The sequence below is a fragment of the Oryctolagus cuniculus genome, chromosome 17 (genome assembly GCF_964237555.1).
Source record: "Oryctolagus cuniculus chromosome 17, mOryCun1.1, whole genome shotgun sequence".
In the NCBI taxonomy this organism is placed as follows: Eukaryota; Metazoa; Chordata; class Mammalia; order Lagomorpha; family Leporidae; genus Oryctolagus; species Oryctolagus cuniculus.
Window position 1 is genome coordinate 53,815,981 of NC_091448.1, and position 16,052 is coordinate 53,832,032.

The 16,052-nt window shown below is 48.4% G+C and overlaps 1 protein-coding gene across 1 annotated transcript in view; it reads right to left on the reverse strand.

Moving 5' to 3' along the window:
• STX8 (syntaxin 8) overlaps nt 1-16,052 on the reverse strand; it is a 303,428-nt gene that overhangs the window by 231,308 nt on the left and 56,068 nt on the right. Inside the window, exon 5 of the mRNA XM_070061378.1 lies at nt 11,540-11,664. Coding sequence (XP_069917479.1) covers nt 11,540-11,664 — 125 coding nt within the window. The remainder of the gene's footprint in view (nt 1-11,539; nt 11,665-16,052) is intronic.

The following is a 16,052-nucleotide window of genomic DNA, read 5'->3' on the forward strand; positions in this document are numbered from 1 at the left end:
TTGCAGAAAGGATTAAGGTTAAGGAATCGGAGATGGGAGATTAGCCTGTACTGTGCAAGAGGACTTCAGAACGTTTGTAGAAAATGGAGTTAAATGCGAGCTTGCTGGCAGGTACTTGGCCTGGCGGTCAGGATGCACATGTCCCGTATCAGAGTGCCTGAGCAGGACACCAGCTCTGCTCCAGCTCCAGCTCCTGCAAGTGAATCCTGGGAGGCAACAGCGATGGCTCAAGTGCCTGCCGCTCACAGGAGAGACCTGGACTGGACGCACAGCTGCAGCCGAGGGCCCTCGAGGGCTTTCGGGGGCAGTGGACCAGCAGATGGGAGCTCTCTGCCCGCTCTGTCTCCCAAATAAATCAAAGTCCACAGCTTTTTCATAGTACGTACTTTCCATGAACTTATGAAGACCCTGCACGTGATCCAGGAAGGCCCCACGTGATCAAATGTGTCACGAACAGCTGAGACTCCTTCCCAGCTGCTGTCACAGGCAGGTACGAAGTCGGGGGAAAGGGATGCCACCTCCTGGCTCTGGACGTGGACCAAGGGGACCGTCAGCCGAGGGACGTGGGCCACCCTGGAACCCGGGAAAGGCAATGAAATGGATTCCCCAGGAAGGAATCGGGCCCTGCCAGCACCTTGATCTGCACCGTGGGAGGCCTCCATTGAACTCCTGACCTACGGAACCGGTAAAGACCACGGATACGCGGTTAAAGTTACCACGTTTGTCTAGTTTATTACCCACGGCAATAAAAAAAAATAACATGAATAAAATCATGTCCTGAAAAATCCCTTTGGAACAATTAGGTGTTTGGACACTTCCTATCTTTAGTCATTCAGGAAAAGCATCCTCTAAGTAAATATCATATAACCGTGGGAGGGCCGTCTGATGGCCGCAGATGAAAAACAAAGGGACAGTCACTGTAACACTCTTTTGCCAAGGACAACAGACCCGATTCTGACCAAGTCACTAAACCTGACCACCAACTTACAGAAAACATGGGAGGCAGAGGAATGTGCTCAGCTACGTATGGGGGTACAGGCACGAGGTCTACAGAGTGGGAAACCACTAGGCAAAGGAGCCTGTCTCTTCAACAGAGAAAATGAAGACTTAAAAAAGGAAGGACAGGCTGCCTGCTCGCGACGTGTCAGCCACCTTCTGATCCTGAACTGCACACTCTGAGATGAAATAGCAGAGGGCAATCGGGAAGGCTTGCATGCTGACTGGGTACCTGGAGATGGTAAGGACTGACTGTGCATTTGTAGGGGTGGTAATGGCACTGAGACTGTAGCTTATAAAAATAGTCTGTGCAAGGCCGGCGCCGCGGCTCAATAGGCTAATCCTCTGCCTTGCAGTGCCAGCACACCAGGTTCTAGTCCCGGTCGGGGCGCCGGATTCTGTCCTGGTTGCCCCTCTTCCAGTCCAGCTCTCTGCTGTGGCCCGGGAAGGCAGTGGAGGATGTCCCAGGTCCTTGGGCCCTGCACCCGCATGGGAGACCAGGAGGAAGCACGTGGCTCCTGGCCTCAGATCAGCATAGTTCCGGCCATAGCAGCCATTTGGGGGGGTGAACCAATGGAAAATGAAGACCTTTCTCTCTAACTCTGCCTGTCAAAAAAAAATGTAAAAAAAAAAAAAAATAGTCTATGCAATTAAGATACCCATGGCCTCCATCAGAGTGCCTGGGTTCACTTCTTAGCTCCTAACTCCAGCTTCTCTCCAGTGCAAGCCTCTGGGAGACAACAGCACTGAGCTAAGTAAAGGGTCTCCTGCCACCCACGCTGGAGACCTGGATTATGTTTCCATAGTCTGGCTCCGCCCCAATTTGCAGAGTGTACCAGCAGATGAGAGTGAACTCTCACATATATGTGTGTGTATAAATGTGCACACACAAAAATGAGGCAGAGAGACATAGGCAAATTACATAGATACACACACATGTGTACTGTCACATTGTCCAGCATCCAGAGGGAAGCAATGGGACTTCTCACACTTAATGTACAGGAGGAACTCTCCCTGCATCAGGAGAAGTAGGGAAACACGAGGAAAAGACTAGGTCAGGCTAGATGAAAGTTGATCACTGTTAGGAAGACTCAGAGTAAGTTCAAATATATGTTTTTTGCTTTATCTTCATACTTTAGGGAAAAATTCCTCCAGTCTATAGGACAGCTACGAGAAGGGATACTTTCAGAGAAAGCTCTCTGTGGTATGGTGACAGTAAGGCTTCAAAGATTAAGTACGAAGATTTCCCAGTGTAAGAGGAGGTCTGGCTAACCACCTTCCCCACCCCTATTTCACGTGGAATGCTTAGAGGTCTAAGAATGTAGAAATTTAGAACGCACAACTTTTGGCTCAAATGTAAAGAGAGCATCTAGCAGGACTAGATGAAGCTAAGTAAAACCCCCTCAACAGACACCTGAGTAAAAGGAGAATGGAACTGCATGTCTGTTGTCCAACTTGGGAACAAGGGTCCGCACCTCGGTTCTCAGAGATTTTTACAACAGTCAAGTTATTGTCCTCCCCACAGCATTCTTATGCCTAATGCTCATTTATGCCTCCAATTCCAGCTTAGAGTCGGGGAGCCAGCATTGGCTAACTGGCTGCAAGGAGGCCCAGCTTCTAGGTTAGGTAAAGGCGGCACCCAGTGCCCTCCAAGGCAGGTACTACCGATGAAGTGTTACTTTATAGTGATCTTCTTTGGAAAAACAACACACACACACACACACTTTTTTTTTTTTTTTTTTTTTTTTGAGAGGTAGAGAGAGAAACCGACAGGAAGAGAGAGCTCCCATCCATTGGTTCATTCCCCAAATGCCCACAACATGTTGAGGGCCGAAGCCAGGAGCCGAGAACTCCACCCAGGTCTCCCGCGCGGGTGGCAGGAACCCAGCTACTGGAGCCTCACTGCTGCCTCCCGGGATCTGCGCTCACAGAAGCTGGACTTTGAGGAGATGGAGAAGGGTTTGAGTCCAGGCGCCCCAGTGTGGGGCCCGGGGGTCCTAACTGGCCTCTTGACCGCCGGATCAAACACCTAACCTCGGGATGGTTTCCAAAGTGCTTCCACGGGTCATCCGAAGTACAGAGAGGCCAGCACACTGCACGGGCAAAAGGACGTTGGGAATGACCTTTCAGGATTCTCATCTAGTGCAGGCGCTGGCAGTGGAGCAAAGCCATAGCAACCTCAGCACATCACCAGGATTCCTGAGGCAGACAAAAGGCTAATTAAGGGTTTGTGTATGAAGCTGACTTCCATTTTTGTGTTTACCCTTGAAAACCAGCTTGCTAGCAAAGCAAAGAGGACGGGACAGGCCACAGACAGAGGTGAGGGTACGAGAGAGAAGTTGACCTGCAAGATGTGCTGTGAGTCTCCCTCATATTTTCTCTCTCTCTCTCTCTCTCTCACACACACACACACACACCCCCCAAGCTCCAAGGCCAGCTTTCAAAGGGCCAGGAGCTCAGTAAGATGGCTCTGTTTTGGAAACTTGGTAACAAAAACTCACAGGGGCATCTTGTCACATCTCTGCTACAACAATCCCTGAACGTAGCACCTTCTCAGAGGCACAAGGACACTTCTCGGCAAACAATGCCAGCAAATCCTTTAGTATTAGCTGCAAGGCGCTTCTTTCGGAACCGTGAACCCTGAGGAAGAATGCACTGTGCGTGATTGGCTGTGCTATGTGGAGCGCTGCCTCCCTTTCAACTTCTCTTCAAACGCGGCCGTGGGTGAAGGATGCAGCACGGGACATACAGAGAGGCACAGGCTGTCTGCTACCAGACCATTTCACTATGCAAAGGGAGCTGAAAATGGAATGAGACTTCTGCCTCTGGCCAAGGACCGGATTTCCTTTCGGCCCCAAACAAAGGATGAAAAACGTGGAGCAGCAGCTTCAAGCTAGGGGTGTGGGGAAACCAAGAGCAGTGATCCCTGAGCGGTGGGCAACCAATGGGATGAGCTGCAAGACGGCCACAGATCACTGCCTTGGCCAGAACTCTCCACCACAGGGAAGGGGTGGTTTCTTGGGTTGGCAGAGTGTGGCTAGGGCAAGGGAGGGGGGCGGCTAGAGTGGGCAGGGCACAGAACCCGGGAGAGAAAGGCAGAGGGGGAATTCTGCAGAGCTGCACGGGGCCCTGGGAGCCTTCACCTGGTGCTGCTCAGGGCTCGCCTGTGAGGAGGCTCCCCACGCTGGGGGGAAGAACTGCTCCGAGGGGCACAGGGACGGATCCTCTGAGCCCAGACAGGGTCAGGCTTGCTTCCTAGGCCTATAAACCAGGTCACAATTCGTGGGGCATCAGACAGAGCACTCAGCGTGGCTCTGGTTCAGTCGTGGGGGAAGCCCCCCTCGGAGGACTGCAGTCAGTAAACATTTCCTGGGAAGGGCCAGTGAGTATTTTATGCTTTGTGGCTCCTGTGGTCCCTAGCGCAACTGCTCAGCTTGGCCACTGCATGGAGAGAGCACCTGCAGGCGACGACACACAAGTCAACGAGCACAGCTGTGCTCCCATTCATCTGGGTACAACTCCAAGCTCTGAATTTCCTAACAAGTCACAACATGCTCTTTTTTTTTTTTTTTTTTTTTTTTTTTAAACAAGCAGAGTGGACAGAGAGAGACAGACAGAGAGAAAGATCCTCCTTTGCCGTTGGTTCACCCTCCAATGGCCGCTGTGGCCGGTGCATCATGCTGATCTGAAGCCAGGAGCCAGGTGCTTCTCCTGGTCTCCCATGGGGTGCAGGGCCCAAGTACTTGGGCCATCCTCCACTGCACCCCCGGGCCACAGCAGAGAGCGGGCCTGGAAGAGGGGCAACCGGGACAGAATCCGGCGCCCTGACCGGGACTAGAACCCGGTGTGCTGGCGCTGCCGGCGGAGGATTAGCCTAGTGAGCCGCAGCACTGGCCAACATGCTCTTCTTTTGGTTATTTTTCAACTGTTTGAAAATTAGAGTCTTTTGTTTGTTTAATTGGCAGACCACACAAGTAAATGGCAGACCAGATGTGGCCCATGGGTCATGGTTTGCTGATTCCTGCTCTAAAATAAACACCTCATTGGTCTGCCTTATAAAGCAAGACTCAAGTAATTGCATCCCACTGAAGCTCTCAGGACTATCTCTAGGAACACACACACACACACAAATCCAATAACAGAAAAAAATCCGCAATAACCAGCATCCCACTAAGGTCAGAAACAAGGCAAGGTTGAGTGTTCTCACTACTGCTATCCAACACTGCACAGGAGGTTGCAGCGAGTGTAATAAGACAAGAAAAATAAGTGTCCACATTAAAATGAAGAAATACAACTGTCTTTATTCACAGATGACATGGCCATTTCTGTGGGGAAAAAAATCACACCAATCTGAAAAATAACTATTAGATCAAATTAGTGAGCTTAGCAAAGTTGTACAATCCAAGGTCAATATACAAAGATCGATGATAGGAGCCCCTGTTGTGGCATGATGGGTTAAACCAATGCCCCCCTTCATTTCTTTCTCCTTCCCTCCCTCCTCCTTTTTTCAAATAAATTATTTAAAAAATTATACATATATACAAACAATAATCAGGAATTGAAAATTTTAATGCCATTCACAACTGAATAAAACAAATACTTACGGGTAAATCTGATAAAAGATGTATAAGACAGTTGAGTGACAATCAAAAAGCATTGCTAAGAAAATTAAAAACTAGACCACAGAGATCTACCACGCTCATGGACTGGGAGACTTGACAGTAAGATATCACTGTTCCACCAGCTGCAACGCACAGGCCATAGTGGCCATTTGGGGGGTGAACCAACGGAAGGAAGACCTTTCTCTCTCTCTCTCAGTCTAACTCTGTCTGTAAAAAAAAAAAAAAAAAAAAAAAAGATATCACTGTTCCATGAATTCACTCGAAGACCCAGTGTAATCCTGATCCAGATTCCAGGAGGTTTTTTTTGGTAGAAATTGAAAGCAGACCCTAAACTTCACATGGAAATATAAGAGATTTACAATATTCAATTAAAAAGGAACAAAGTTGGACAGCTTATACTATCTGACTTAAAGATCTATCTGCTGGATAGGCATACACTGCGGCACAGGGGATTCAGTCACTGTTTGAGACACTCACATCCTGTATCAGGGTGCCAGTTCAAGTCCTGGCTCCTACACTTCTCATCCAGCTTCCTGCTAATGCATGCCGGGAGCCAGATGATGATGCCTCAAGCGCTTGGGTCCCTGCCACCCACATGGGAGACCTGGCTCCTGGCTTTAGCTGGCCTAACTCTGGCCATTTTAACTATTTGGGGAATAAACCAGCAGATGGAAAATCTTAGTATCTCTACCCGCCCTCCCTTCAAGTACTTAAAAATATTTAAGATAGGGGCCAGCACTGTGGTATAATTGGCTAAGCCTCCGCCGGCATCCCATATGGGCACTGGTTTGTGTCCCAGCTGCTCCTCTTCAAATCTAGCTCTCTGCTATGGCCTGGGAAAGCAGCAGGAGATGGCCCAAGTCCTTGGGCCCCTGCACCTGTGTGGGAGACCTGGAAGAAGCTCCTGGCTCCTAGCTTCGGATCTGCTCAGCTCCAGCTGCTGCAGCCATTTAGGGAGTAAACCAGCAGATAGAAGACCTTTTCCTTTGTCTGTTACTCTACCTCTCAAATTCTTAAGTGTATTTCAAAAAAAAAAAAAAAAAAAAAAAAAAGGAAACTGTCATAAAGGTACAATAATCAAGCGAAACAAATAGGAAAATAAAAAAAAAAAAGGAGTCCAAAATTAGGCCAATATATACATGGTCCATTGGTTTTTCTGACAAAAGTAGAGCAATTTAGTAGAGAAAGGATGGTCTTCTTAAAAAAAATGGTGCTAGATCAGATATCCATAGGCAAAACCAAAACACTGAACTTCTATCCCTATCTCATGATACAAAAAAATAAATTCAAAGTAGATCACAGATCTAATGTGAAAAACCTAAAACCACAAAATTTCTAGAAATAAACAAAGCAGCACATTTTGTTGCTTCAGGCTGGCCAGTGATTTCCTATCTACAACCAAAAACACAAACCACACAAGAACTTTATAAAACTTAGGAGCCCGTCTGTGGAAGACACGGTCAAGAGGATAAAGAAGGTAAAGTAAGACATAAGGTAGGGGAAACACGCACCTGACTCATAACATATGCAAAGCTATATTTTTAAAAATTCTTGCATGTTAACAGACAACCTAGTTGAAAACGGGTAAACCATCTGAGCAGACACTTAACTAATGAAGACAGAGATGGCAAACAGGCACAGGCAGAGCCAGTAGTGATGAGAGCGCCGGCTACCAGCATCACAGTGAGATAACACCTGCACACCTACTGTTTTGGTGAGGATGAAAAACAGCCAGAACCCTTATATGCTCCTGCTGGGGATGTAACATGGTGCAGTTGCTTTTGAAATTGGTTTGCAGTGTAGGGGCTGGCACTGTGGCACAGTGAGCTAGGCTGCCACCTACGACACCGCCATCCCATACTAGAGAGCCAGATCCAGTCCTGGCTGCTCTGCTTCCTATCCAGATCCCTGCTAAGGTGCCTGGAAAAGCAGAAGATGGCCCAAGGACGTGGACTCCTGCCACCCACGTGGGAGACCCAGATGGAGTTTTGGGTTCCCGGCTTTGGCTTGGTCCAGCCCCAGCCCTTGCAGCCACTGCAGGAGTGAACCAAAGAGGCTCCTGGCTCCTGGCTTCAGATTGGCCCAGCTCAGGCTGTTGAGGCCATTTGAGGAGTGAACCAGCAAATGGGAGACCTTTCTCTCTCTGCCTCTCATTCCCTGTGTAACTCTGATCTTCAAATAAATAAATTAAAAAAAAAAAAGTACCACCTTAAAAAAAAAAAAAACTTCAAACAACTCAACAGTTAATTAACTGGATCAAAATGTGGTCAAAGGACCTGAACAGACATTTCTCAAAAGATGTGCAAAAGGCCCACTATATGGGAAAATGCTCAACATCACTAATTATCAAGGAAATGCCAATCAAAACCACAATGAGCTATTAGAACTGTTAGAATGCCTTTCATCGAAAAGGGCAAAAGATAGCAATCACTGGCAAGGATGTGGGGAAAGAAATCCTTGTACATTGCTGATAGGAATGTAAATTAATAAAGCTATTGTGGAAAATAGTGCAAAAGATTAAAAAACGCACTACCATAGGATCCAGCGACTCCACTACTGGGTGCATACCCAAAAGAAGTAAGATCCGTGTATGTCAACTATCTGCACTCCTATGTTCAAGGCGGCATTACTCCGAATCCTTGTGATACAGAATCAGCCTACGACACAACGGAGTACTACTCAGCCTTCACAAAGAAGGAAACCTCGTTATTTTTAACAAGGTGGGTGAACCTGGAGGACATCATGTTACGAGAAATAAGCCAGGGACAGAAAGACAAATGTGAACTCAAGGAGGTGTGGAATCCAAAAGGTCAAACTCGGAGAAGCAGAGTAGGATGGTACTCACTGGGAGCTGGGAGGTGGGGTGGGATGGACAGATTTGGGAGATGTTGGTTTGAGGAAACAAAATGCTGGTCAAGAGATCTGTTGTACAACACGGTGGCTAACACCCTTGAAAACTGCTGAGAGAGGGGCCAGCGCTGTGGCGTGGCAGGTAAAGCCTCCACCTGTGGCGCCAGCATCCCATATGGGCACCAGTTCGTGTTCTGGATGCTCCTCATCCCTTCCAGCTCTCTGCGAATGTATCTGGGAAAGCAATGGAAGATGGCCCAAATGCTTAGGCCCCTGCACCCGCATGGGAGACCTGGAAGAAGTTCCTGCCTCCTGGCTTCATCTTGGCCCAGCCCTAGCCAATATGGCCACTTGGGAGAGTGAACCAGCAGACAGAAGATATCTGTCTCTCCCTCTCTCTCTGTAGCTCTGCCTTTGAAATAAATATTTAACAAAGAAAAAAAAAATTATTTGAGCCATCCCCACCGCCTGCCCTGGGTCTCCTTCAGTGGGAAGCTGGAACCAGGAGCTGGGGCCAGATATCCAACACAAGTACTGTGCTATGGGCTGCAGGCATCCCGATCGGCATCTTAGCCACACTTCTCAAAGAGTAAATGTTTAGGCATTTTCACCGCAAATAAATAAGTATGTAATGTAATACAAATGTTAGCTTAATTTACCCTTTCTGTGATGTATACGTTTTCCAAAACATCACGTTGTGCATTCATAAATATGCACAATGACAATTTGCCAGTGACAAAATGTTAAAGAGTAAGCAGACACCTGCTGCCTGACTCAATCATGCTGTTTATAGGTATTTACCTATGACAAATGAAAACTGATGTCCAAAGACCTTCACATGAACGCTCATAGCAGTTTTATGTATAACAGCCCCAAACTGAAAAGAACCCAGATACCCATCAACAGGTGATTGGATAACACAGCCTGTGACAGTCATACCATGGCACAGTGTACCGGAAGGGAACAAAATACTGCCACGTGAAACACGTACATGAACCTTAATACACTTAGAGAAACAAACCAGACCTCCTCCTCCCCCGGGGGGAGCGCCTGGAGGACTCTTTATATAAAATTACAGAAAAGAGACACTAATTTAGAGTGACAGAAAGCAGAACAGTAGTTGTCTAGGAATGAGAGAAGCAGCAAGAAGAATTACAAAATGACATGGAGGATGTCTTTGGGAGTGACGAATATGTTTGTTCTGATTGTATCGAGGGTTTTGCAGGTTTGTAGATATGTGTCGATGCTTACCAAATCATACACTTCAAATGTGTGCTAGTTATGATAGCATCAACTCGATCTCAATAAAGCTATTTTTAAAAAGTAGAATTACAAGGCCAGCGCCGCGGCTCACTAGGCTAATCCTCCGCCTAGCGGCGCCGGCACACCGGGTTCTAGTCCCAGTTGGGGCGCCGGATTCTGTCCCGGTTGCCCCTCTTCCAGGCCAGCTCTCTGCTGTGGCCAGGGAGTGCAGTGGAGGATGGCCCAAGCGCTTGGGCCCTGCACCCCATGGGAGACCAGGAAAAACACCTGGCTCCTGGCTCCTGCCATCGGATCAGCGCGGTGCGCCGGCCGCAGCGCGCCGGCCGCGGCGGCCATTGGAGGGTGAACCAATGGCAAATGGAAGACCTTTCTCTGTCTCTCTCACTGTCCACTCTGCCTGTCAAAAAAAAAAAAAAAAAAAAAAAAGTAGAATTACAAAGGTCATACCTGTATATACTGACATGAAAAATGTCTGACACATTTTTTTTTTTTTTGACAGGCAGAGTGGACAGTGAGAGAGTGAGAGAGAGAGAGAGAGAGAGAGAGAGAGAGAGAGAAAGGTCTTCCTTTTGCCATTGGTTCACCCTCCAGTGGCTGCCGCAGCCGGTGCACTGCAGCCGGCGCACCGCACTGATCCGATGGCAGGAGCCAGGTGCTTCTCCTGGTCTCCCATGGGGTGCAGGGCCCAAGCACTTGGGCCATCCTCCACTGCACTCCCTGGCCATAGCAGAGAGCTGGATTGGAAGAGGGGCAACCGGGACAGAATCCGGTGCCCCGACCGAGACTAGAACCCGGTGTGCCGGCGCCGCAAGGTGGAGGATTAGCCTAGTGAGCCGCGGCGCCGGCCACACATTACATTTTTTAAAAGCTGTGGAAGAGGGCCAGTGCTGTGGCATAGCGGGCAAAGCCACCACCTGCAGTGCCGGCATCCCATATGGGTGCTAGTTCAAGTCCTCCCTGCTCCACTTCCAATCCAGCTCTCTAAGGTCTGGGAAAGCAGGAGAAGATGGCCCAAAGTCCTTGGGCCCCTGTACCCATGTGGGAAACCCAGAATAATCTCCTGGATCCTAGCTTTGTATCGGCCCTGCTCTGGCTATCACAGCCATCTGGGGAGTAAACCAGTGGATGGAAGCTCGCTCTCGCTCTCTCTGCCTCTGCCTCTAAATCTGCCTTTCAAATAAATAAATCTTAAAAAAAAAAAAAAAGGTGTGGATGACACACCTATCAGGAGGTACCTGTGTTTCTCACGTGTTACACTGAATACATGCACACCATGGATCCACATCTGAGGAAACATGCCTGGCCCCACTGAACCCAGGCTGAGACTGGAGAAGCAATGGTTTGCCATCTCTCCTAGCCCTAGATGGCTTGAACTATGTATGGCAATCATGCACTGCTTCTCAAGTTTGAACAGCAGAAGAGGTTGAAAAAGAAACAATTAGGCTGACAAGCTACTGAGCAAGATGAACTTGAAGGTAAAAACCAAACTGACTTATTTTATAGAAGAAAAAGATGGAGTCTTGCGTTCGGAAAAAAAAACCTATAGGTACACACATCAAAGTCACCCAGACTCGTCAGCATGAGACCAGCTCAGGTCCGAAGACAGATCCCCTGCTTCCCTGAGCTGCGGGGTGGGTGACGGCCGGCGTCTATTCCTCAGGTATTCTGAGGCACGAAGATCCCAAGAGCCTAAAAATTAGGCCAACAGTTTCGTTCCGATTTGCAGTGGGGGTTAAGGGACATTCAAGGCTATTGCAAAAAGCTGGCAAGGTTACTTCTAAACCCACACTCTTTGGGGTGTTCAGTACCTTGGATGATTTTTTGCTGCTGTTGCCGAATCTCATCAAAACCCAAGCCTCTGGTCTCCTCTGGCTCCTCCAAGAGCCAAGGGTTGGGCGCTCCTCGCTTAGCTTCTTCACTCATCAGACTGGACCTGAGAACAATGTCAAACGCATTACATATGGCAGAAAACACAGCTCAGCTGCAAACCGCTCCCACAGGTGCAGAGAGGCCCAGCCTCACATGCTCTGAAAATTCAACCTGACCACGATTTACGGCATCCTTGGTTTATGCCAGGAACTGTGTTCCAGTGCTGTTGAGAGATACAGGAATGAACAAGGTACAAGTCTGGTCCAAGGAATTACAGCTTGCCAGAGAGATGATGGGAGAACCTAACACTCACACTAATCCTCCAAGAGGTACCAGAGGCATAACCACACAGACATTATTAGGAAAGGAGTTCTTAAATGGCCTTTTTATTTAAGACAAAGTAGGTGCCTCGTTAGTGCAGTAGGTAGTGTGTCACTTTCATATTTAAGACAAATTTTTTTCATACACCAAAGGTAGAAATATCTGTTGGGATTGGCACTGTGGCGTAGTGGGTAAGACCGCCACCTGCAGTGCCAGCATCCCATACGGGTGCCAGTTCAAGTCCTGGCTGCTCCACTTCCCGTCCAGCTCTCTGCTATGGCCTAGGAAAGCAGTAGAAGATGGCCCAGGTCCTTGGGCCCCTCCACCAGCATGGGAGACCCAGAAGAAGCTCCTGGCTTTGGATCGGTACAGCTCCAGCTGTTGTGGCCAACTCAGGAGTGAACAGGCAGATGGAAGACCTCTCTCTCTGCCTCTCCTTCTCTGTGTAATTCTTTCAAATAAATAAATAAATCTTGGGCCGGTGCCGTGGCTCACTTGGTTAATCCTCCACCTGCGGCGCCGGCATCCCATATGGGCGCCAGGTTCTAGTCCCGGTTGCTCCTCTTCCAGTCCAGCTCTCTGCTGTGGCCTGGGAGTGCAGTGGAGGATGGCCCAAGTGCTTGGGCACTTGCACCCGCGTGGGAGGCCAGGAGGAAGCACTTGGCTCCTGGCTTCAGATCTGTGCACCGTGCTGGCCGTGGCGGCCATTTGGGGGGTGAACCAACGGAAGGAAGACCTTTCTCACTCTAACTGTAACTCTGACTGTAACTCTGACTCTGACTCTAACAACTCTGCCTGTCAAAAAAAAAAAAAAAAAAAGAAAGAAAGAAAGAAAGAAAGAAAGAAAGAAAGAAAGAAAGAAAGAAAGAAAGAAAGAAAATTAAAGAAAAAGTAGAACTACAGGTTTCAAAAACCTAGGTAAGTAAGGGGCCAGTGCTGTGGTGTAGCGGGTGAAGCCGCCACCTACAGTGCCGGCATCCCATATGGGTGCCAGTTCGAGTCCTGGTTGCTCCACTTCTGATCCAGCTCTCTGCTATGGCCTGGGATAGCAGTAGAAGATGGCCCAAGTCCTTGGGCCCCTGCAGCCAACATGGGAGATCCAGAAGAAGCTCCTGGCTCCTGGCTTCGGATCAGCACGGCTCCAGGCATTGCAGCCAATTGGGGAGTGAACCATTGGATGGAAGACCTTTCTCTCTGCTTCTCCTTCTCTCTCTGTGTAACTCGGACTTTCAAGAAAAATAAATAAATCTTAAAAAAAAAAAAAAAAAAAAAAAAAAAAAAAAAAAAAAAAAAAAAAAAACCTAGGTAAATCCTAAATCCTGAGTCTGATGCCATTAAAAGAAAAAAAAAAGGGCAACGATGTTACAGCAGCAGTAGGAGCAACACCAAGCATTCGCTCTGTACAGACACAGCCCTAGGTTTTATACCCACCCACATCTCTCCCCATTACTCAGCATCCTTCCAGCCCTGATCACATCCGTCATTGTCTACTCCATCTGTTTAACCTTTCACACGTGAATCCCAGGTCCACCAGGCAGGCGGGAGGAACTGAAGATCACCCCCCTCAGCACTGCACACGGCTTCCCAGACGCTGTGAACGGCCAACAGCACAGCACCCACCAATAGCCACCTTATGGGGCTGCTGCCTTAAATAATTAAAAATAAATCACTCATTCAAAACACATTCACTTGATACGTATCATTAGGTGTGCATTATTCTAATCAATGGATATAAAAAAGACAAAAATGGATGAAAATCTCATCCCTTACAAAGCATAATTTTTTTAATTTATTTGAAAGTCAGAGAGAGGGAGAAAGATGTTTTCTATCGGCTGGGTCACTCCCCAGATGACCACAATGGCCAGTGACTGGCCAGGCGGAAGCCAGGAGCAAGAGCTTCAACCAGGTCTCCCATGTGGGTGCAGGGGCCCAAGCACTTAGGCCATCCTCTGCTGCTTTTCCTAGGCACATTAGCAGGGAGCTGGATGGGAAGTGGAGAAGCCAGGACTTGAACTGGTGCCTACATGGGATATTGGCATCACAGGCAGTGGCTTAACCTGCTATGCCACAGCATCGGCTCCATAAAGCATAAATTCCTTACAAGTGTTCTTTTGATTCTAGGGTGTATGTGTGCTGGGGTCGGAGGGAGCAAGGTACAGTGTGTGAACTGTGTGCAAAGCGCTTAATATAGTACAAGCACTAGGCAGAAAATCACTCAGTAAACGTAACTGTTATCATTATACTAGTAATTGCACTATACATACAGAACTTGTGGAAGTACTACTGTTAAATAAACGAGTCAATCCCAAAAGCTATACTGATTTCATTTTTGACTTAGCACTTTAAATCCTACAGAAGAATATGATACATATCAAGAAACTAAGCCACATAACACTGCAAGAAAATGTTTGATTCTTCAGACTGAGATTTTACCCATACGGCTGTTCTCTCATTCAAGTGCACACGGAAGTACAACTTTACCACTGTATCAAAAAAAGCAGATGTGTTTCTTAAGAAAAAATATTTGAAAGATAGAATTACACAGAGGGAGAGAAAGAGAGGAAGAGAGAAAGAGAGATTTTCCACCTGCTGGTTCACTCCTCAAATGGCTGCAACAGCCAGGGCTGGCCCAGGATGAAACCATGAGCCAGGAGCCTCTTTTGGGTCTTCCACGTGGGTACAGGGCCCAAGGACTTGGGCCGTCTTCTGCTGCCTTCCAAGGCTATTAGCAGGGAGCTGGGTTGGAAGTGGAGCAGTTCAGACATGAACCAGTGCCCCTATGGGATGTCAGCACTGCAGGCAGCTGCTTAACCTGCTATGCCACAATGCCAGCCCCCAGATTTGTGTCTTTATAGCCTTACTTTTAAGTGAGTAGCCTCAAGTATCCAAGAGGTAAAAGTTTCAGATTTAAATCCTGTAATAACCACTCAATTTCATCTCCCTCTGCAAGCAAATAGGAGTCATGTGGGATTCTGTACATGAGTCACTGCCAAACAAGTGGAACAGGTCAGAGGCGTAGAAGCTGTTAGAAGCTCCTGGCCTGGATCTGCGCGGCTCCTGCCGTTGTGGCCAACTGGGGAGTGAACCAGCGGATGGAAGACACTCTCTCTCCCTTTCCCTCTCCACCTCTCTCCCTCTCCGTAACTTTCAAATAAATAAATCTTAAAAAAAAAAAAAAAAATCAACACTAGGGGCCGGCGCTGTGGTGAAGTGAGTAGAGCTGCCGCCTGCAGTGCCTGTATCCCATTAAGGGCGCGCAGGTTCGAGTCCTGGTTGCTCCACTTCCAATTCAGCTCCCTGCTAATGTGCCTGGAAAGCAGTGGAAAATGGCCTGAGTGCTTGGGCCCTGCACCCACGGAGGAGACCCAGAGGAAGCTCCTGGCTCCTGGCTTCAGACTGGCGTAGTTCTGGTTGTTTCAGCCACTTGGGGTGTGAACCAGAAGATGGAAGATCTTTCTCTGCCTCTGTGTAACTCTGTCCTTCAAATAAATATTTTTAAAAGAGATTTTCTTCATGAAGTACATAAGTAAGAGGGGGAAAAATAGTACTTTCCCCCACAAAACCCATTCCTCTCTCCCCCTCAGCTTCTCAGGTTGTTTAAATCCACTACGGACCACCCGCTGGCTCAGGCCAAAAACCTGGGACCCTTTCTTTCACACCCCATATCATCTACTCCATCAGCCAGTCAGAGCATTCCCCTCTATTCTGGGACCACCCCAGCATACCTGTCGCCTGCTTCTACTCCCTCTCCTCACAGCTGCCGGAGCCATCGCTGCATGAACAAATCCGCTTCCTCTGCTCAGAGCCTCCCAGGGTCTTCCCATGACTGGCAACATAATCGGCGACAAGCCCCAGGGCTCCCAGCTGACTCTAGAAGGTACTAGAACATTCCATCACAGGGCTGAGGCACTGGTCCCTGACGCTGATGGCCCCGCCCCCCCCCCCCCCCCCTTCTGCACTCAACCTCTGCTCCAAAGCTGGAGGCCAAATACCTGAGAAAGAAGTGCACCAAAAAGAAGCTTCAGGCCGGCACCGTGGCACACTAGTTAAAAGCCCTGGCCTGAAGCACTGGCATCCCATATGGGTGCCGGTTCTAGACCCGGCTGCTCCACTTCCAATCCAGCTCTCTTC